Source organism: Terrapene carolina, unplaced genomic scaffold (assembly GCF_002925995.2).
Source record: "Terrapene carolina triunguis isolate 2854851 unplaced genomic scaffold, T_m_triunguis-2.0 Scaffold421, whole genome shotgun sequence".
Classification (NCBI taxonomy): Eukaryota; Metazoa; Chordata; order Testudines; family Emydidae; genus Terrapene; species Terrapene triunguis.
In genome coordinates, this window is record NW_020664772.1 from 119,685 (window position 1) to 141,589 (window position 21,905).

General features: G+C 50.3%; 1 protein-coding gene across 1 annotated transcript in view; it reads right to left on the bottom strand.

Moving 5' to 3' along the window:
- LOC113407817 (zinc finger protein 345-like) overlaps positions 1-21,905 on the bottom strand; it is a 135,370-nt gene that overhangs the window by 63,547 nt on the left and 49,918 nt on the right. The window contains exons 5-6 of the mRNA XM_026658238.2: positions 7,899-7,902; positions 61-190 (exon numbers count right to left, since the gene is read on the bottom strand). Coding sequence (XP_026514023.2) covers positions 61-190; positions 7,899-7,902 — 134 coding nt within the window. The remainder of the gene's footprint in view (positions 1-60; positions 191-7,898; positions 7,903-21,905) is intronic.

Here is a 21,905-nt window from a genome sequence, read left to right on the forward strand (position 1 = left end):
CATCAGGTGGAGTTTCTGGTGTCTAATAAGGTGTGGGCTCTGATTGAAGCTTTTCTCGCATTCGTCACACTTGTATGGTCTCTCTCCCGTGTGGATCCGCTCATGTACAACCAGGTGCGAGCTCCGACCGAAGCCTTTCCCGCAGTCGGGGCATTTAAAGGGCCTCTCACCTGTGTGGGTTCTCTGGTGTCTAATGAGGTGCAAGATGCAACTGAAGATTTTCCCACAGTCTATGCATATTTTCTGCATCTCTCCGGTCTGCTGGACCATGGTTTTGTTGCTGTCTCTGGAACCACCCTCCTGGGAAGTGGATTTACTTTGTCCCTTCCTTGAGTCCTTTTCCTTCTGCCTCTTTGATCCATTCTGACTCCCACCAGCTTCTCCCTGTGCAGGAACATTTCCTCTGGATCCTCCCAATACCATCCCGTGTGGTTCCACTTGTGCGGGCCCTTCCTGCTGAGGATTCTCCCCCTCATTCTTACACAAGATCTTGTCACCTGTTGAGATAGGGAGAGAATCCAGACCAGAGTCAGTCCCTGTGCCGGGGGAAAGCAAACTCAGAAACAAACCAAAATAGCTGTTGGGGAAATTGAAATATTAGGTTCCAAATCCCCCTAAACGGGAAGACTGAACCGACTCCACTTCCATATCCCATGTGAATGCTCCAGGGGAAGGAGCTACTGCAAGGTGTCAGTTAGAATGGGTGGGAATGACAGCTGAGGACTTGCTGGCTATCCTCCTGATCTGGTTGATAATGAAGCAAAACTGGGGGAGTTCAGAGGGCCTACATGGGAATCCCAGCTGTTTCCTTCACAGGTGGACGATTTACACATCAGTTGAACCAAATCCTCACCTGTGCAGGCACCTCTCCGGATCCCCCTTTCCTCCGAGCCCTGGAGATCTGGGACCCACGTCTCTTCCCCTTGTTCCAGCTGACAGATCAAGTCCGGTCTGGACATCAGAAATCCTGCTCCAGGGAAAATTAACCTTGTAAGAGGAGGGTGAATTACATATTTGGGTAACAAAGTTTGAAATGTAACGTTCTAGCCCAGTCAAAACAGTATAATTCCAGAGCCATCTTTTCAAAGCCGCAGGACACTACTAATGAACACAGTCAAATATTCAGAGGGGTTCCTTTTTACTACCCCGCCAACCTGGAATCCCCTCTAGGGTCTCCCTCGGTTGCTACCCAGCCTTCCCCCATCTCCATATGGGCTGGGGAAGCGTAATGAACAGACTTTTGGGCTGCTGCAAACCATGATTGGTTATTGCAATTATTCTGAGCCATGAACAATTAATGGGGGACCCGAATTGAAAGGGTGCAGGGCTCTAACAGAGCATGCCTGGCTGCCAGCCCCATCTCTTGTACCAAAGGGTCCCTCTCGGCCTGCAGTCGTGGCTCTATGGCACGGGGAGGGTGATAGGCTGGTCCCAAGACTGACTATTTGCTGTGAATAATGCCAGCGAGAGACTCCTCAGAGAGGTCCCTAAAAGACAAGAGAGGGCAGCTGTGTGTCCCAGAGAGAAGAGATTCCACCCACGATCCCCTTCTCGAGGACAATGAGGGCCCCGGGGAGAGTCAGAGGGAAGCTGGGACCAGTGCGCACAAGTGAGCGGGATTCAGTGTGGTAAGGGGTGGGAGGGAGCAGCGGGAAGGAGCAGTGGGAAGGAGCAGCAGCAGGGCCGGATTAGCTTTTTGTGGGCCTGGCGCCAAACATATTTGTGGGCCCCCATTGGGGAAATAGGGCATGTGATGGGGGGTGGTCCGCAGAGGGAGGGGCCGGTTGGGGGCAATGAGGCGCAGTGCAGCGGGAGTGGCCCCACTCAGCCCAGCACAAGGGCACTGTTTACAAACCCACAACTGCTAGATGCACACTGGCCTGCCCAGCCCTGCACTGCCAGCGTGCCCCCTCCACACTGCCCAATGCCCTCCCCTTATGTCCAGCGCCCCCTCGCCCGGAGACCTCCCCCACAGATCTCTATGCCCAGCACCCCCTGCCCAGAGACTCCTCCCGCTGACCTCCCACCACAACTGCACAGCACCCTGCACACCATACCCCCTGCCCAGCTCCCCCACCCACAGATCCCCTACTGTCCAGCACCCCCTTCACAGTCCCACCATCACAGCTGTCCAGTGCCCCATATTCCTGAGGGAATTCTGCATCAAATTCTGTGTATATTTTAAAATTCTGCAATTTTATTTATTGAAAAAAAATATATATGTGGAAGCTCCACCATGGCAGTGGGGAGCACAGGCCACTGGCTGCATGGAGGTGGGAGAATATCCTGCAGCCTCCCCCGCCACCCTGGGACAGGGACTTGGCAGTGAGGCTGCACCTGACCTGGCACAGCACAAGGGCCATTCCTGCCACAGAAACACCCTGGGGCCCTGTCCTTTTTGTGCCAGGCACACCAGATGTGAGCAGGGAGGCTCAGCCTGGCAGCAGGATCCAAGTGCAAAGGGACTTAGTGTGGGGGGATCCACATGGGGGTAAGAGGGTTCAGTGTGGGGCAGTCTGGGTGCAGGCAGCTCAGTGGGGGATCTGGATGCACAGGGAGGTTCCAGGTGCAGGGGCAATGGGAGTCTGCAGGGGGGACCAAGTGAAAGTGGTTGGAGCTCAATGGGGGTGGGGAGGTCTGGGTGCAGAGGAGGTGGGGTTCATTTGGGTGGGGGTCCAGGTGTAGGTGGTTGGGGCTCAGTGGGGAGGGTGTATGGGGGGGCTCATCGGGGTGGTACAGATGCAGGGGAGGTGGGGCTTGTCAGGGTGAGGGTTTGATGGGCCGGCTTAACAGGGGAGCCCCAGCTTCTGCCAAGGGGATCCGCATGCTGGGCCCCCGCTTCCCCTATCCTCTTCTCTTCCCCATCCTATGCCCCTTCCCCACCACTCCATCTCCTTCCCATCCCACCCCTTCCTTCCCTCCTGCCTCTCCCCCCTGCCCCCGCTTCCCCCATCCCCTTCTCATGCCCCTTCCCCACCGCTCCATCTCCTCCCCAGGCTTGGGGGGCAAGGGGGAAACCGCCCCCCAGCAAAAGCCGGCGGAGCAGGCTGGGGCCGGGTTGCTCCACTTCCTGCCGCCCAGCGATTGCAGGGCGGGCCCGACCCCGCACTCACGGGGCGGCAGGAAGTGAAGCGACCCGGCCCCAGCCCGCTCCGCTCCCCTGGCTCCCAGCCTTGGGGCTGGGAGATAGGGGGGAACCGCTCCCCAGCACTCACCGGCAGTGCGGCTGGAAGCCGGCCGAGCAGAACGGGCTGGGGCCGGGTCACTCCACTTTCCGCCACCCAGTGAGTGCAGGGCAGGCCCAACCCCTGCTGCAGTCCCCCGGGACGTTGCTCAGGGGAAGGGGTGGGAAGAGACAGGGTGGGGGCAGAGCAGGGGTGGGGCTGCAGTGGAGCAGGGGTCAGAAGAGGCAGGGTGGGGGCAGAGCAGGGGCAGGGGCTTTGGGGAAGAGGTGGGGCGGAGCAGGGGTGGGGGCAGCTTTCCTGGCCGGCTCAGCCGGCCGGGGGATCGGGCTGGCCGGGGCCCCCATCTGACTCTGGGCCCGGTGCCATAGCGCCACTGGCACCATGGTAAACCCGGTACTGAGCAGCGGTGTCACTGAGTACAGCAGTTCCGGGGTAAGAAGAGGTCGGGCAAGCACATTGGAGTAGGTAGGGAACCCGGTGAGTCAGACAGAGTATTAAAATCTGCCAAGGTGCGGAGAAGGCCAGGGAGTTAGTGTGCACCATAATTATAAGCTGCTAAATCCTCTGTTATTAATGACTTGGATTGCTGTAGTACCTAGAGACTTCACACAAGGTCCAGGGCCCCTTTGTGCTAGGCACTGCACAGACAAACACAGTCCTGCCCTAGAGAATGTGAAGTCCAGGTAGAAAGGGAGCTATGGGGCTGATCCCACTGAAATCGAAGGGACCGGGAAGAACTGTGAGCAGAGGTCAATTCAGGCAATGCAAAAGTTCAAATGTCAACATGCCTAGGAGACAGGAATCCTTACCCAGTGAGGTCACGTTCTCATAGTTCTCCTGCATGACGTCCCTGTAGAGGGCTCGCTGACCCAGGTCCAACAGCGCCCATTCCTCCTTGGTGAAATACACAGCCACGTCCTCAAAGGTCATGGGCATCTGCATCAACAAGAGTCCCCTGCTCACAACCTGCTGCCCCAGCCAGAGTCCCATCAGCTCAGTCACAGGCAGAGCTGGAAAAATCCCCCTCGGCCCCAGAGAGCAGAGCCCTTTCCCTGCCAAGCAAGAGGTGCTGCTCTCATTTCAAAGGGAAGCGAAACTCCCAGCCTGTCCGGCTGAGATGAGGATTATGAAGGGGGGAGGGGGGGGTCGGACGCAGCCGTGTTTCCGCTGGCAAGACAGCCGGCTTTGGCCCCTCGGCACTGCTCAGAGCTTCCCTGGTAGCAGCAGAAAGCTAAAGAGAATGTCGTTTGTTTCAGAGCTGTTCTGCAGAGCCTGAGAAACTCACTAGCATCATTTGAATTGCTGCCTGTGCCCGCTACTGGTCCAATAGATCAGATTTCTATTTGTGCCTGCTAATAGCAGCCCACTGGGCCAATATATTAGATACACCCCTCTGGCAGCTGGCCCTCAAAAATGCAATAGGCTACTGCCCTCACAAGCTAAGGGAGTTACTTTAGCTCAAGCGGCAGAGATCTACGTGTGGTACAGGAGTTTACCAGGCCCACCACACAGACACACACGATAGCAAGAGATTGATATGAAAATGGAATTAAAACCTTGCTCAAAGACCCACACAAGCCACCGTGGCATACATGGGAACATCTGGCACTGCTCTGATCGGTGCAACAGGGCTTCAGAGAGCCAGGATATCATGAAAACGAATGCTCTTCCCAACCAGTCTGGAAGATAAGAAATGATTCGGCCTGGGCCCCCACATGCTGCTGCGCTGCTTTTCCCAGTCTGCCGACAGGCAGCTCCAGAGTAATCTCTGCTGGCCAATTCCAGGCTGCTCTTCAGAGCTCTGTGGGCATTTGAGAAATGCATCAGAAACTCTCTGCTGTTGCCGCTGCCCACTGTGAAACTCTGAGCAGTAGCAGAAGCTGCACGGGAGTTATTCATTGGGGGGGGGGGGGAGGGGGAAACGCCCCAGAACTGGAAGTTCAGAAAGGGATCGGATAGCAGAGATCCCCATGCAGACTGCTTCAGAGCTCATCGTGTGGCTACTAGATAAGAGACAGATCCTGGAAATGGAGCCCATGAGTACAGTCCGTGGACAGCTTCCCAGGAGGAATTCCAGCAGCTGAACGTGGGAAGAAGGGTTGGTTGCCCCCTTTCCTCTTTGTATTAACCTCTGGCTAGGAAGCTTAGGGCTGTGGCTAGCAGGAGTCCGATACGTTTTTCAGTGCCTGGACACGCGGCTTGATTCTTGGTCCACAGATGGGGGAATTCCCCCTGTTCTCTAGAGTCCCAGCAGGTTTGTCACAATCTATCCCCACCTCCCACTCCCTCCTCCTGTGTATGCCCTGCTCCCTCCCTGTCCAGCGCAAACCCTGCAGCAGCTCCCTGAAAATCTCCTACCTGAATACGCTGTGCTAAAGCCATTTAGCTTCTGGGATGACGTGGCTGGACTGGACGGACGTTATTCTGCAGCCTGCCAGGGAGAGAGGTGATTGGGGAGGTGTCAGAGGGCGTTTTAGTCCACTTCACACCTTGACTCCCCCCACGTTTGTCTCCTGCACACAGAGGTTCGGACTCTGCAATGCTGGGAAAGTCCATAGGCACTTTATTACAGCACAGACCCAGCCCCTCCTACCAGGACTGAGACATCTTTAAACCTCCCAGTATCTGTTCCTGTGAACCAAATGCTAGAAATGAGCCAAATCAAAGGGGTGCCGCAGTGAATGGAGCTGGGCAGGTTTGGGAGCCTGGAGTCCCCCCCCCCATTCTTTGCCCCTTCCCATCCCCCCCCCCCCCCCCAAGCTCATATTTTAAACCCAGCTGGAAACATTGCCATTATGCCCATGGCTTTTGCTTCTCTTTCAAAACACTACCCCAAGGAAGGCGTGAATTCCAGCCTGGGATTGCTTGCAGCAATTTCTGCTTTTTTAGCCTTGAGAAACTGCCGGCCTTGGACGAAGGCAAGGGACAGATGGGGAGGCAGCTTTTGAAGGATGAAAGGGGAATCTTACAGAAATTGCATCCTCCGGTTGTCCTCATTCATCCAGTAGCAATTTTGTGGCATGTATTTCTCACATCAGATCAGCCTCTTCTCTTTTGAGCAAAGAGGGAAACCGGTCTCAATTAACTTCATAAGCTATGAGGCCTTAATTTGTTATGTTTCAATGAACAGTCCCGCTTATCAGAGTCAAATTCCAAGGCCAGAAGGGATCATCTAGTCTGACCTCCTGTGTAACACAGGCCAGAGAACCTCCTCCAAAATAACTCCTAGAGCAGAGCTTTTAGATAAAACACCCAGTCTGGATTTAAAAACGGTCAGTGACGGAGAATCCACCATCACCAATGGTTGTTCTAATGATTAATTATTCTTACTGTTAAAAATATACACCTCCTTTCGGGTCTAAATTTGTCTAGCTTCAACTTCCAGCCATTGGATCATCTTATATCTTTCTCTGCTAGACTGAAGAGTCCATTATTAAATATTTGATCCCCACATAGGTAAGAACAACTGCTCTATTGTGTTTCTATAGGGTGCACAGGCAAGGCCTGATGGGATCTCTCTTCCTTTCATACCCACCCACACCGCACATCAGAACCCAAGCCAAATCTGCTTGTTTTTAATTCTAGAAGTATCGGTGTGTCTCCTCTCTCCTGTTTTTGCTGGGCAGCTGGGCTGAACGATGCCCAGGTATACTGGGGCTGGCTGGGTGATGTCCAGGTATATCAGGAACTTCCCCAGCTTCTTATTGTAGAGAAGAGTGTTGTTGAATCGGGGAGGAAAATAGGTCTGTCTGATGGAGTGCTTGGGGTTGAAACAGTTTTCAAATCAGTTTAACTTTCCTAAATAAATAAAATCAAAATCGATTCCGCTTTCAGTCAAGTCACTAAGATATCATGAGGGTGGGGTGCTAAGTATACTCAATCAGATTTCATTTACTATCTCGCTTGCATGTTACAAGACTACTGGTTCTACAGTTGTCTGTACAATCTTTTAGGCAATTTAAAGTACATAAGACTGACATGTATATGCATCCACCCCACTCCCATGCCCAAAAAACATTCCAGATCTCTTCTAGAGATCGTTAAAGTTCCAAAACACATAGCTCTGCAGCTGAAGGCAGCAAGATTTGGCCAAGCAGCATGTTTGAGAAAGGGACAATAAGGCTTGATTAGAACTATTTATTTACACTAATAAAATGCTGTTGGGAAGGGTGATGTGCTCACATTATGGCCCGTTTGGATGAAATCTGAAAGCCCTCTCTCTTCCCAGAAAAAGATTTTTTCTTTCTTTTTTTTTTTTTTCTTTTTTTTTTAAAAAAAGATCACATGTCATGAGAGCGTCAAATAGAGACCTAGTTAAAGAAACAATGGTGTTGTAGCCATGTCGGTCCCAGGATACTAGACAGACAAGGTGGGGGAGGGAATATCTTTTATTGGACCAACTTCTGTTGGCGAGAGAGACAAGCTTTCAGGGCTCACCCAGAGCTCTGCTCCAGGTCTGGGAAACTTACTCAGGCTACGTCTTCACTACCCGCCGATCCGGCGGGTAGCAATCGGTTTATCGGGGATCGACTTACCGCGTCTCGTGAGGACGCGGTAAAATCGATCCCTGATGGCTCTACCGTCGACTCCGGAACTCCACCTCGACAAGAGGCGGTAGCGGAGTCGGCGGCAGCGCGGCAGCGGTCGACTTTCCCGCGTCTTCACCGCCAGGTAAGCCGACCTAAAATACGCAACTTCAGCTACGGTATTCACGTAGCTGAAGTTGCGTATCTTAGGTCGGAAGTCCGCTGTAGTGTAGACCTAGCCTCAGAGTGTCACAGCTAAATACAAGATGGAGCTAGGGTGACCAGATAGCAAGGGTGACAAATCGGGGCGGGGGGTAGGGGTAATAGGCACCTATATAAGACAAAGCCCCAAATATTGGGACTGTCCCTATAAAATCAGGAGCTCTGGTCACCCTAGATGGAGCAAACTGTTTAGCATATGTAGTTCTGTGTACATCTGTATAGGCATTAACTACTTACGTGAAACAATCCGTTCCACCTTGTATTTAGCTGTGATGCTCCCGAGTTCATTCCCTACCCAGAAGAAGAGCTTCCGGTGAGCCCAAAAGCTTGTCTCTCTCTCTCTCACTTGCCTTGGCTCTTCAGAGAAACACAGACATTTCGGAAGCACAAATATTTCTGCAGCAGCGGAATGCCCAGGAGCCTCTTGTCCCACAGACATCTAGAGACCACGTGAGTCACTTTGCGCAGATGACAAATGCACAGGGAGGGCCCTGAGCCTTCCCAGGGATCTATCCCATTAGTTACAGGGAAGAGGGTTGGTGTGGAAACGTTTATACAAACCCAACCAGGCCAAGTCACTTTAGACCTGACACGTTTGACACAGCAAACCCATCCCTATCCGCACTGGAATACTGGAGAGATTTCCCCAGCCCTGCAGAGCGCAAGTGGCCCCTCTGGGCTTGTCTAGGGGGGCAGATTTTTAAACACACAGAACCCCCAAGACTCCCCCCTCCCTGGGATTTCTCTCATCGAGCAGCTTCCCCAGCCCTTCCCCCGGGTCTCCCCCCTCACCTGCAGGCTCCGGCTCAGCAGCTGGTGTCGGCAGAGCCCGGGGCTGCCCCAGGGGCTGGTTCCAGCCCCCGGAGAAAGTCCCCCCGGCTGGGCACAGAGGGGCGCTAGGGAAGGGCTCTCCCTGCACACACACCCCGCTGGGGAGCAGCAGCGGCTCAACCCGGGCTCCCGGCTCACAGTCACAACAAGGGAAGGAAGCAGCAGCAACAACAGCTTGACCCAGGAAGTTCAGCGGAGCCAGAGAGCAAGAAAACGAGTCCAGCTTCCCCTCTTTTAACAGTGGGCCCTCTGGTGGCAGCAACTAACAAAACGGACCAGAGCCGGAGGTGTCAAGCCCCCAGCATTGCCCTGCAGTCTCCAGGACCTGAAGGGTCATCATTCAGTAAAGATTATGTCACCTGATTAAACCTCCTGGACTAGTCCAACCACAACGGCAGCCCTAAACAAGACAGAGACAGGCACGGAACTGGTCTACACACAGAAATTGCACTGAATTAACTCAGGGCTTGGGGGGGGGGGGGATTAAATCCAATTAGCTGCAGGTGTGAATTTAAAGCACATTAAACCCCTTTATGACTATGGTCATTCACAGAGAAGGATGCTTCATTTACTTCCTGTGCGGACAAGTTCTACATTGAATTCCAAATAGGTTTAGGCCAGGGCTTGTCTCCATGGGGAAGCTTTGCATTGATTCATCCATTACATGGCCAGGAGGGACAATTGTGATTGCCTAGTCCCACCAACACCAACTAAATCATCCCAGCCAGGGCTTTGTCAAGCCGGGCCTTAAAAACCTGTAAGGATGGAGATTCCACCACCTCCCTAGGTAACCCATTCCAGTGCTTCACCACCCTCCTAGTGAAAAAGGTTTTCCTAATATCCAACTTAAACCTCCCTCACTGCAACTTGAGACCATTACTGCTTGTTCTGTCATCCGCTACCACTGAGAACAGTCTAGATCCAACCTCTTTGGAACCCCCTTTCAGGTAGTTGAAAGCAGCTATCAAATCCTCCCTCATTCTTCTCTTCTGCAGACTAAATAACCCCAGTTCCCTCAGCCTCTTCTCGTAAGTCATGTGCCCTAGCCCCCTAATCATTTTTGTTGCCCTCCACTGAACTCTCTCCAATTTGTCCACATCCCTTCTGTAGTTGGGGGACCAAAACTGGACACAATACTCTGGGTGTGGCCTCACAAGTGCCGAATAGAGGGGAATAATCACTTCCTTCAATCTGTGGGCAATGCTCCTACTAATACAGCCCAATATGCTGTTGACCTTCTTGGCAACAAGGACACACTGCTTAGTGTCATCTGTGAACTTGCTGAGGGTGCAATTAATCCCATCATCCAGATCATTAATCAAGATGTTGAACAAAACCGGCCCCAGGACCGACCGTTGGGGCACTCCACTTGATACCGGCTGCCAACTAGACATCAAGCCATTGATCACTGCCCACTGAGCCTGACAATCTAGCCAGCTTTCTATCCAATTTATAGTCCATTCATCCAATCCATACTTCTTTAACTTGCTGGCAAGACCGTGGTAGACTATATCAAAAGCTCTGCTAAAGTCAAGATATATCACATCCATTGCTTTCCCCATATCCACAGTGCCAGTTATCTCATCACAGAAGGCAATCAGGTTGGTCAGGCATGATTTGCCCTTGGTGAATCCATGTTGGCTGTTCCTGATCACCTTCCTCTCCTCCAAGTGCTTCAAAATGGATTCCCGGAGGACCTGCTCCATGATTTTGCCGGGAACTGAAGTGAGGCTGTAGTTCCCCGGGTTCTCTTTCTTCCCTTTTTTAAATATGGGCACTATATTTGCCTTTTTCCAATCGTCCGGGACCTCCCACGATCGCCACGAATTTTCAAAGATAATGGCCAATGGCTCTGCAATCACATCAGCCAACTCCCTCAGCACCCTTGGATGCATTAGATCTGGACCCATGGTGCAGATCTTGTGCATGTCCAGTTTTTCTAAATAGTCCTTAACCTGTTCTTTCACCACTGAGGGCTGCTCACCTCCTCCCCATACTGTGTTGCCCAGTGCAGCAGTCTGAGAGCTGATCTTGTCTGTGAAGACCGAGGCAAAAAAAGCATTGAGTACTTCAGCTTTTTCCACATCATGTGTCACTAGGTTGCCTCCCCCATTCAGTAAGGGTCCCACACTTTCCCTGACCTTCTTGTTACCCTTCACATCCCTTGCTAGCTGCAACTCCAATTGTGCCTTGGCCTTCCTGATTACACCCGTGCATGCTCTAGCAATATTTTCATACTCCTCCCTAGTCATCTGTCAAAATTTCTACTTCTTGTAAGCTCCCTTTTTGAGTTTAAGTTCACCAAAGATTTTACTGTTAAGCCAAGCTGGTCACCTGCCATATTTGCTATTCTTTCTGCACTTCAGGATGGTTTGTTCCTGCACCCTCAATAAGGCTTCTTTAAAATACACCCAGCTCTCCTGGACTCCTTTCCCACTCATAACAGCCTCCCAGGGGATCCTGCCCATCAGTTCCCTAAGGGAGTCAAAGTCTAGTTTTCTGAAGTCCAGGGTCTGTATTTTGCTACTCTCCTTTCTTCCTTTTGTCAGGATCCTGAACTCAACCATCTCATGGTCACTGCTGCCTAGGTTGCCATCCACTTCTACTTCCCCTACCAATTCTTCCCTGTTTGTAAGCAGCAGGTCAAGAGGAGCACAGCCCCTAGTTGGTTCCTCCAGCACTTGCACCAGAAAGTTGTCCCCAACACTCTTTAAAAACTTCCTGGATTGTCTGTGCATTGCATTTATGCCTTTGTTCACCACAATGAAGAGCCCTCCTGTATCACACTTCTGTTCTCCACATAGGTACCTATAGACTATGAGCAAGACACCCCTTCCCTTTGCAAAGCAAAATCGACCCCAGGAGCTCACTCTGTCACTGTACAGCTTGTTTTCCAGTCCTTTAATCATTCTCTGAACACAATAGTGTCCAGCAATGGTCATGCCACAGCCAACTACAGAGGTAACATAACCTCCCTATTCTTCCTGGATATTCTCGTTTATGCATCCAAGGCTTGCATTAGCCCTTTTGGCCACAGCATTGCCCTGGGAGCTCAGGTTCAGCTGATTATCCACCAGTCCCACAAGTCTTTTTTTTAAGAGTCCCTGCTTCCCACGCTAGAGTGCCCGATCCTGCAAGTGTGGCCTACATTCTTTGTTTCTAGATTCATAACTCTGCATTTGACCATATTAAACCATAAATTGTTTGCTTGCGCCCAGCTCACCAAGCGACTCAGACTGCTCTCTGTCAGGAACCTGTCCCCTTCGTGATTTACCCCCCCACACACACACACTCTGTGGCAATCTGCAAACTTTATGGGTAATACTTTTTGGTTTTCTTCCAGCTCGCTGATAAAAATGTGAAATAGTGCAAGGCCAAGAACTGATCCCTGCAGGGTCCCACTATACACACACAGGCGCTCAGGGAAGGTTCCTCATTTACAATTCTGAGATCTGTCCGTTAGCCAGTTTTGAATCCATTTGTTTTGTGCCATACTGTTTTGTTTTAATCATTCCAGTTTCTCTTGCAAAGTAAGCCTGGGTGTGAATTTAAAGGACAAGCACTATTTCACATTAACTCCCCATGTGAGTAGGATGTGAAAACTGGGGTGCAAGCAGGACCAAGAACTGGAATTTGAGGGGGAGGGGGGAGAACAGCAGGGGAGGGGAAGGCAATGAGAAAAGGCTGCAGCAGACAAGGTAGAAAGTGGCCAAGATGTGGAGCATTTTGGGGGTGGGGGGGGTGGGGGGGGGGGGGGGGGGGTGTCTGAGATGGTGGGGGAAGTATAGGCACAATGAAAGAAAAGCCAGCATATGAGGGGAGAAAAGGAGCTGCGTGTCACTGTAATGAGAGCAGCAGAGTAGACAAGTGAAGAGGAGGACTGGTGGGCGGTGGCAGGGGAAAGAGAGGAAATCAGACTGCAAACAGTTTCTAAATATGCAAATTTTATTCATCACAAGAGGCATGATGAAAAGTGACCTCAGGACAGTTCTGGGAGAGGGAACAAAGGGTTGCCCTGAAAGAGGCTCTGGACAGCAAAGAAACAATAACCTCGTTCACCACATCCCATGACCAGCATGTTCTCACAGGCACAGCTTCTTTGCATCCTAGTCAGCAAAAGCTGTAATCCTCCACGAGGACAATGAGAAGTTCTGAGTGGCAGTGACTGTGACCAACAGCCATTCTGAAAGTAGATATTCAGAGAAATCAGAATAATTGCTCTTATTGAAATAACTTAGGTATTTCCTCAAATAAATATAAGCCAAAGTCATCCCCTCCCCGCCTCTGCAGATTTCATTTGTTGCAAACTCCAAAGTACACACAGAGAAGGACTTTAAAGTTGATCTCTAATTTCTCTGGAAGATTCCCAGTTAGGTAGAGCCCCAGGTTATTCATTAGTTACCCCTTTAGTTCATTGTGCTCTGATGTGGTCTCAACTGAACATCAGAAACAGCAAACTGGTTAGGGCTGCAACTCTGAATTCGGAGAGAAGAGTTTATTTGACAGCTTCAGGGATTGTCCGATCACTACAGACTAACTGCAGTCTCTGTGCTGCCTGGCACAAAGTACCTTCCCTTGTTCTCTTCATGCCACCCACAGTTACTGTGCAGTAATGAGCTATAACCAACTAGCGTAGAGTGTTCTCCAGTCTCAGCTCCTTATCATTGGCTGATTCAAATCCCTCTGCCCACCCACCATCTTCCTTTTGCTCAAAAACATTGTTTCTTCTACACTTCATCCATACATATCACTTGGAAGTGACAGGAGGAGAACAACCTGGGTGTATTGGTTGATCACAGAATGACTATGACCCACCCATATGACTTGGAAAAGGCTAATGCCTCAGGTGAGGTATTTCCAGTAGAGACAGGGAAGTGTTTGTACCCTTATACAAGACACTGGTGAGACCTCAGCTGGAATACTGTGTACTATTCTGGTCTCCCATGTTTAAGAAAGATGAATTGAAACTGGAGCAGGTGCAGACAAGGGCAGCTAGGATGATCTGAGGAATGGAAAACCTACCTTATGAGAAGAGATTCAGAGAGCTCGGCTTGTTTAGCCTAACCCAATGAAGGCTGAGGGGAGATGTGATTGCTCTCTATAAATACATCGGAGGACTAAACACCAGGGAGGGAGAGGAGTTATTTAAGTTAAGAGCCAATGTGGACAGAAGAACAAATAGATATAAACTGGCCCTCAACAAATTTAGGCTTGAAATTAGATGAAGACGTCTAACAACCAGAGGAGTGAAGTTCTCAAACAGCATTCCAAGTGGGGGTAAAAAAACCTAATTGGCTTCAAGACTGAGCTTGATAAGTTTATGGAGGGGATGGTCTGATGAGCCTGCCTACAATGGTATGTCACCAGTCTGTGACTGCTAGCAGCAAATATCTCCAACAGCCGGTGATAGGACACTAGATGGGGAGGATGGACTTATTACAGAGAATTCTTCCCCAGGTGTCTGGCTGGTGGGTCTTACCCACATACTCAGGGTCAAACTGATTGCCCTATTTAGAGTCAGAAAGGAATTTCCCCCTGGGCCAGATTGGCAGAGACCCTGGGAGGGTTTTGCCTTCCTCTGCAGCATGGGGCCCGGGTCACTTGCAGATTTAAAACTAGTGTAAATGGTGGATTCTCTGTAACTTGAAGTCTTTAAATCATGATTTGAGGACTTCAGTAACTCAGCCAGAGGTTAGGGGACTGTTAGAAGGGTGGTTCTGTGGCCTGCAATATGCAGGAGGTCAGACTAGGTGATCATGATAGTCCCTTCTGACCTTAAAGTCTGAATCTTAGTCCTCAGCATTTGAACTCCCTGGTTTCCTCCCAAAGTCTACAAGGGAAGGGCCTCTGGGACACCTACCCCACCAGAAATAGCTCCAGTAAGGGGGAAGGGGGCAGCCCAAGACCCAGCAGAGAGTGTAGAGAGGTCTCTGGTGGGAGAAAGGTGGCTTAGTTCAAGGAATTGGTTAGTGGAAAGGGATTTGAGTCCTGGGAGAGGAGTTGCTAGGGGAGCTAGGTTCTTCTTTCCTCTACCCCACCCTGGCTGGCAAGAGGCAGAGGAGCCTGGCAGTGCAGCAATGAGGAAAAACTGATCGGGGCTTCTCCTCCTCTGCTTGGGGTTTGCTACTGGAGGCAGAGCCAGAGATTCACTGAGCAGACCAGAGGCACTTGCAGCTGCCCCCTGACCCCAGAGAGAGGTAGCTGGATACTCAAGGAATTGGGAAATGCGGGATTTGCTCTAGCCAACAGAGGGAATTTAGAGAGTTTCTTCTTCCTATGGCATCTCTGATGTCCAACGAGGCGCGTGCTGCTATTGAAGCTTTTCTCGCATTCGTCGCACTTGAAGGGTCTCTGTCCCGTGTGGATCCTCTCGTGTACAATCAGGTGCGAGCTCTGACCGAAGCTTTTCCTGCAGATGGGGCATTCATAGGGTCTCTCCCCCGTGTGGGTTCTCTGGTGTCTAGTGAGGTGTGAGTTGCAGCTGAAGATTTTCCCACAGTACTGGCATATTTTCTGCGTCTCTCCAGTCTGCTGGACCGTGGTTTTGTGGATGTCTCTGGAAACGCCCTCATGGGGAGTGGATTTGCTCTGTCCCTTTCCTGAGTGCTTTTCCTTCTGCTCCTTTGATCCAAGCTGACTCCCACCAGCTTCTCCCTGTGCAGGAGCATCACCTATGGATCTTCCCAATAGCAACCCATGCAACTCCACTTGTTTAGGAGCTTTCTGTGGGGGATTCTCCTCCTCGTTCTCACTCACCATCCAGTCACCTGCTGGGACAGGGAGAGAATCCAGACACGAGTCATTTTCTATGCTGGGGAAAGGGTGAAACAAGCCTAAATAGCTGTTGGGAAACTGAAATATTAGGATGCAAATCTCACTAAACCCATCCTGCAATGAGATGGAAAAATGGGACCAATTCAGCATCTGCATCCCATGAGAACATTCAGTCGGAAGTGAGCAACTGCCAGGTGTCAGGATGGGGGGCTGAGGGGGGGGGGGGGGAAGCCATGTGATATGTTTGCCATGAGGATACAGCACCTGCTGGGCATAGTCTTGACCTGGGTGAGATAAGGGAAAACTAGGGGAGCTCCCGGGACCTCTGTTGGAATCCCAGATGGATGCTTTATAAGTCAGTTTAACAAAATCCTCACCTGTGCAGGCACCTTTTAGGATCCTGCTTTCCTCAGAGTCCTGGAGATCTGGGACCCACGGCTCTTCCCCTTGTTCCAGCTGTGAGATCATGTCAGGTTTGGAAATCAGAAATCCTGCTCCAGTGAAGATAGGGTGAATTATCAATGGGGGTAACAAAGATTCAAATGTACATTCTAGCCCATTCAAAACAGTAAAATCCTTCTGACGTCCTTCCAAGCCACTGGACGCCCAGTTAAATCCTCCTCCATTAGCAATCCCTACTTTGAGCAAATCTCTGGAAGAGGGGTTTCCTATTTAATAGTCTACCAACCAGGACAGAATCCCTTCCAGAATTTCCCTCCACTATAACCTGACCTGACCCATCTCCTTATGGCTGTGGACAAACCATGGGCCTTGCAGGGTATTGCAAGCTAATGGGCGGCAAAGAGTTCCAAAGGTGGAGGGTTCCAACAGAGAATGCCCTGCCAGCAGCTCTTTCTCTTGTATAAATGGGGCTCCCGTTTAGGCCCCCCACTGTCTGCAGTCCTGACTCTATAGCCCAGGGAAAGCTTCTCTCTTAGGGAGGCAGGTCCCAGGCCATCTCTGCTCGGATCAAGTCTTCAAGCCAGATATGCATCAAAAAGAGGTTCACAAAATACTGAGAAGGCAGCTTTATGTCCCAGAAAGAGGAGACTCCAGCCACAGGGGAAGGCAGCCTGTAGCCACTTCTGACTGACAGAGATGGGCTCAGACATGGTGAGCAAGTCCTAGGAAAGTCGGGACCAAGGAGCATGAGCTTGTGGGATTCAGCATAGTAAGGAAGAGAAGGGAACAGAATGCAACCATCCAGGGGGATTAGATGTCAGGAAAAGCACATTTGTGGAATTCAGATCTCCAGTGAGTGCAGAGGCAGTGGGAGGCAGTTCTGGAGAAAGCTGGGGCGTTAGTCTGCTCCCCAATGACAGCCTCTAAATATTAAGGTCTTGCAGCAGCAAGACTAGTTAAGGTTGCAACAGAATTTTCTGTTTGACAGGGTCTGTACCTCAGTGTTGCATCTTTTTTTGTAAGTATGCCATAGGGAATTTGAACAATTCATGTATGGAACCATCTCCACTGTGTATTTTGTATTTGCATGTTGGAGGTCGGGTGGGGTGGGGTGAAATGAACGAAATTTGGGAAAGCTGGAACACCAGAAAAGCCTGTTTCCCCCAGGGCACATTTGCTACCCAAGTCACTAGGACCCTAGTTGCCCTGGCAGCTGCCAGGGCAAACTGTTACCTCTGATAACCATCACTTCATTAAAAAGAAGGGTCCCAGGAGGAGCAGTAATGAAAGCACACTGGCTCTGGAGGAGTTCCTGCCATGTCACCTGGGATAAGTTACACTGTTTCTTTCCAAAGGGTAATTGTTGGTTACTCTCCTCAACAAAAGAGTTACATGAAAGTAAGATACAAAAATTACAGCTCTTTTTCATGTACATTGTTCATATCAACGGTTCTCAATCTATTTACCACTGTGGGCCACATATGTGGCTCTATGTGTTACGTGGGCCACACCCCCCCCCCCCAGGATGTCACATGGTCTGCAGCTGTGTGCTGATTGGGCTACAGGTTGAGAAGCACCAGTTTACATGCTTTTACCAACGTGGTGGGGGGAGGGGGAAATATGGCTCTCTGAATAGTTACCTCTTAACTTCCTACTTTCTTACAGATAGGGGTTCCTACTCAGTTTTCTGTTTTGAGGCAAGTCATTTAGAAGTTGCAGTATATATATATATATATATATATATATATATATACACACACACACACACACGATTTAATCTAGTTACTTTCAATGTATTGCACAACATGGCACAGAGTAATGAAATATGGAGCTCCACAAGGATAATGCCAATACAATGCACTGAAGACAATAAATGTGTACATTCATTACTATTTAAATTGCATATAAGTAGACTTGGCCGAATTTGATTATTTTTTTAAAATATAATTTCAAAGGATAATATCACTGTTTATTTTTAAGCATATATTTTTCAATTTATCCATTTAAATTTTCACAGTTGCCAGAAATTGTGTGGGCAACAGACAAATGATGACAGTAAATATGGATATTCAAAAAGTTAAAGCTTTATAACTTAAAACACACACTGTCATGTGTCAAAATATACAAACACAAATTCTCAAGCAGCATTCTTACTTTGTCCATCTCCCATTGATTTTTTGTCAGTTTGTGTGTACAGTGAAAACATTTGCCAGCATTTACAGGTAAAAATCTAATCCTTCCAAGCCTACACTTTAAAAAAAAATAGAAAGAAAATCTAAGTCTATTTTTTAATTTCCTTAAGTTTAACATTAGTGAAGGTTGCTCACATCAATAAATTAAAACATAAAAATTTAGGAAATACAAAAATGAAGGATTCAGAGAATCAAAAAGTTACAAAGTGCCAAGAGTGAGCAATGGCCATGCAACCTTAATTTGCCCCCCTTGTGCATGTGCATTATAATAATATAGGATCATGTAACTAAAGACTAACTTATTTAAACCAGGTCCCCTGGTTCATTTGGTGCACAGGCCACTTCTGCTCTGGGAATGAATCTCAGTTTTGTAGGGAAGGAGTGTCGTCTGCCTCATTTACTACAGAATGCTAGAAGATTTGATGTGAATGAGACAGAGGATTGCAGAAGAGAATGGATGGTTTTGTAATTAGGGTGGTCAAATGCTACCTGGAGATGTGGAGTTCTATCCCTGCTTCTGCCACAAAGTTTGTGTGTTGCTGGGCAAGTCACTTCCAAATCTTTTCACTTTTGCATGTAAAAGGCTGTACCATAATGCACATGCAGAAGGGGCCTGCATTAAGTGGCCCAAATGAACATTGCCCAGGCATTTTCTAACATCAGAACATTTGCCTTTGCAATTTTTTGATCCCTAACTTTGTATTTCCTAATCATTTAGTTAACTGATGGAAGCAACCTTAGCTAATGTTGTGCCAAGTTATTTGCGATGTATTGTGGGCACGTTCCGGAGCCCCAGGTCAGAGAGGAAGGCCCCTTTGCCACAAGCGCTGTACAGGCTAACACCACTGCCCCTGCCCTAGAGAATATAAAGCCTAGGGGGGGGGAAAGGAGAGTCCCTTAGGAGGGGCTGGCTGAAAGATCTAGAGGTTAAGTAAACCCATTCTGGAAAACTGGAGGAAAGTGAACAAGGCTATTCAAGGTCAGACAGGGCTGCAAGGCAGAGAGTAAATGAGTTCCCACAGCCTGTAATGGGGGAGGTGCTCCTCGCATGTGCAGCATGGGAGCAGGTGTTGGGACCCTGCATGGAGCCACTGGCTGAACCCTGGTCACTCACTAGGGCTGGGGCAGCTTGGTAGTTTCCTCCTGGCTATAAGGGAAGTGGGGGTGGCCTCTGGGGAGAGAGAACTGGGAGGCAGGGGGTCCTGGAGGGAGGCACTGGGAATGGCCAAGCTGTGAGGGAAGCTCAGGCTAAGGTTTCTGTGTTAGAAATAAAGCCAAACCCAGGAGAGGTGAGCTTAGATGCTGGACTCAGACTCGGCTGAGGACAGTTTGGGACTCACCCTGGCTACACAGCCAAAAGGATTAGAGGGACCTAGGAGGGATTTTGTGGTCAAGTTACTGGGGGAAAAGATGCCCTAGTGGGGGAGGACAAGTCAGAAAGGGGAGGAAATTGATACCACAAATGGCCGAGAGGCTGAACTGCTTTAAAGAAATTTGTCTCCAACCAGAGAAATCAAGACGGGGAGCATGAAGAATTGGTGAGAGAGGAAGAACCTGGAGAAATCCCGTGGCAAGATAATGCAGTGGGAGGGGGGAAAACAAACAAACAGTCTCAGCAGGGGCAGAAGCCCCAGTCCTCCAGACATTTAGAACTTAGGCCTGGACGCTGAAATCGACACAACCCTGCCTTCCTCCAAGGTGGAGGGACAGGATGAGACCCGAGGAGGCTGTTCGATCCTCAATCCCCATTAATCCACAGAAGGGTGTGTAGGAGACACTCCCCCTCACATGAGTTCTGGGGCTGATCGCACTGACACATAAGGAACTAGAGAAGGACCCCCCCCAGCAGAAGCCAGCCTGGGTGCTTCAGCGAGACCCCCTCAGCCTCCAAGCTGGACACCTGCAGGGACGGGAATCCTTACCCAGTGAGGTCACGTTCTCATAGTTCTCCTGCATGACATCCCTGTAGAAGGCTCGCTGACCGGGGTTCAGCAGATCCCATTCCTCGTCAGTGAAATACACAGCCACATCCTCGAAGGTCACCGGCATCTATATCAACAACAACAATCCCCCACTTAAAACCTGCTGTCTCAGCAACAACCCCAACTCAGTCACAGGCAGGGCTGGAAAAAATCCCCCTCGGCCCCAAAGAGCAGACACTTTCCCTGGCAAGCAAGGGGAATTTCTACAGAATTAAAGCTCTCATCATAAAGGACAAGAAGTTCCTGGCCTGTCTGGCTCAGAGGATGAATTCAAATGGGGCATGGATGCTGCCGCGTTTCCTCCCAATAGGCAGTTTTGGTCCCTTTGTGCTGCTCAGCACTTGTAGCAGCAGAACAAAACCTCATCCATTTCCGAGTCATTCTACAGAGCCTGGGAGCAGCTAAGAAACTCACCAGCATCACATGAATTTCTGTCTGCTCCTGCTATTCTGTTCAATACATTAGACACACCCTTCTAGTGGCTGGTCCGCAAGAAGGTAATAGTCTACTACTGCCACTAGTTAGTGGCTGACCCATGAGCAGTTAGCTAACTATTACTGCCCCAGCAAACGGTATTACTTCTTTAGCTTGAGTGGTAGAAGTCCGTGCTGTGGTTTACCAGACCCACATACATACTAGCGAAAGGTGGATCTGAAAGTAGCATAAGAACGGCCATACTGGGTCAGACCAAAAGTCCATCTAGCCCAGTATCCTGTCTTCCAACAGCGGCCAACGCTAGGTTACCCAGAGGGAATGAAGAGAACAGATAAGCATCCAGTGATCCATTCCTTGTCGCCCATTCCCAGCTTCTGGCAAACAGAGGCTAGGGACACTTGAAAGCATGATTTTGCATTCCTGCCCATCCTGGCTAATAGCCATTGATGGATCTATCCTCCATGAACTTATCTAGTTCTTTTTTAACCCTGTTATAGTCTTGGCCTTCACATCCTCTGGCAAAGAGTTCCACAGACTGTGCATTGTGTTTTGTTTGTTTTAAACCTGCTGCCTATTAATTTCATTTGGTGACCCCTAGTTCTTGTGTTATGAGGAGTAAAGAACACTTCCTTATTTACCTTTTCCGCACCAATCATGATTTTATAGACCTCTATCCAGTGGTGAGCTGGAGCTGGTTCGCACCAGTTCATGGGAACCGGTTGTTAAATTTAGAAGCCCTTTTAGAACCGGTTGTCCTGCGTGGGACAACTGGTTCTAAAAAAAGGGCTTCTAAATTTAACAACCGGTAAGTTGAAGTGACCAAAAGTGGCGCCTAAGGCCTGTGGGTGCTCCAGATCCCCGCCCCGCCCCCAGCTCACCTCCGCTCCACCTCCTCCCCTGAACACTCCACCCTGCTTCTCCCCCTCCCCCCCGCTTCCCGCAAATCAGCTGTTCGTGCAGGAAGCCTGGGAGGGCGGAGAAGCAAGCGGCGGCTTCGCGCTCAGGCCCAGGGAGGTGGAGGCAGAGCAGATGTGAGGTGGGATGGGGTCCACCCGTGCCGCAGCAGGTAACCAGGGGTTGGGGGAGGCACGCAGGGGAACTGCTCCCCACCCCAGCTCACCTCCGCTCCACCTCCCTGGGCCTGAGCGCAAAGCCGCTGCTTGCTTCTCAGCCCTCCCAGGCTTCCCGTGTGAACAGCTGATTCGCGGGAAGCAGGGGGGGCTGCGAGCTCAGCCTGACCCGGTGCTCCAGGTGCTCCGCGGCAGTGGCGTGGCCCAGCTCCAGCCGAGTGGCGCAGCTGTAGCGCCACCAGCCACCTCCAGGCAGCGCAGTAAGGGGGCAGGGAGCGGGGGGGGG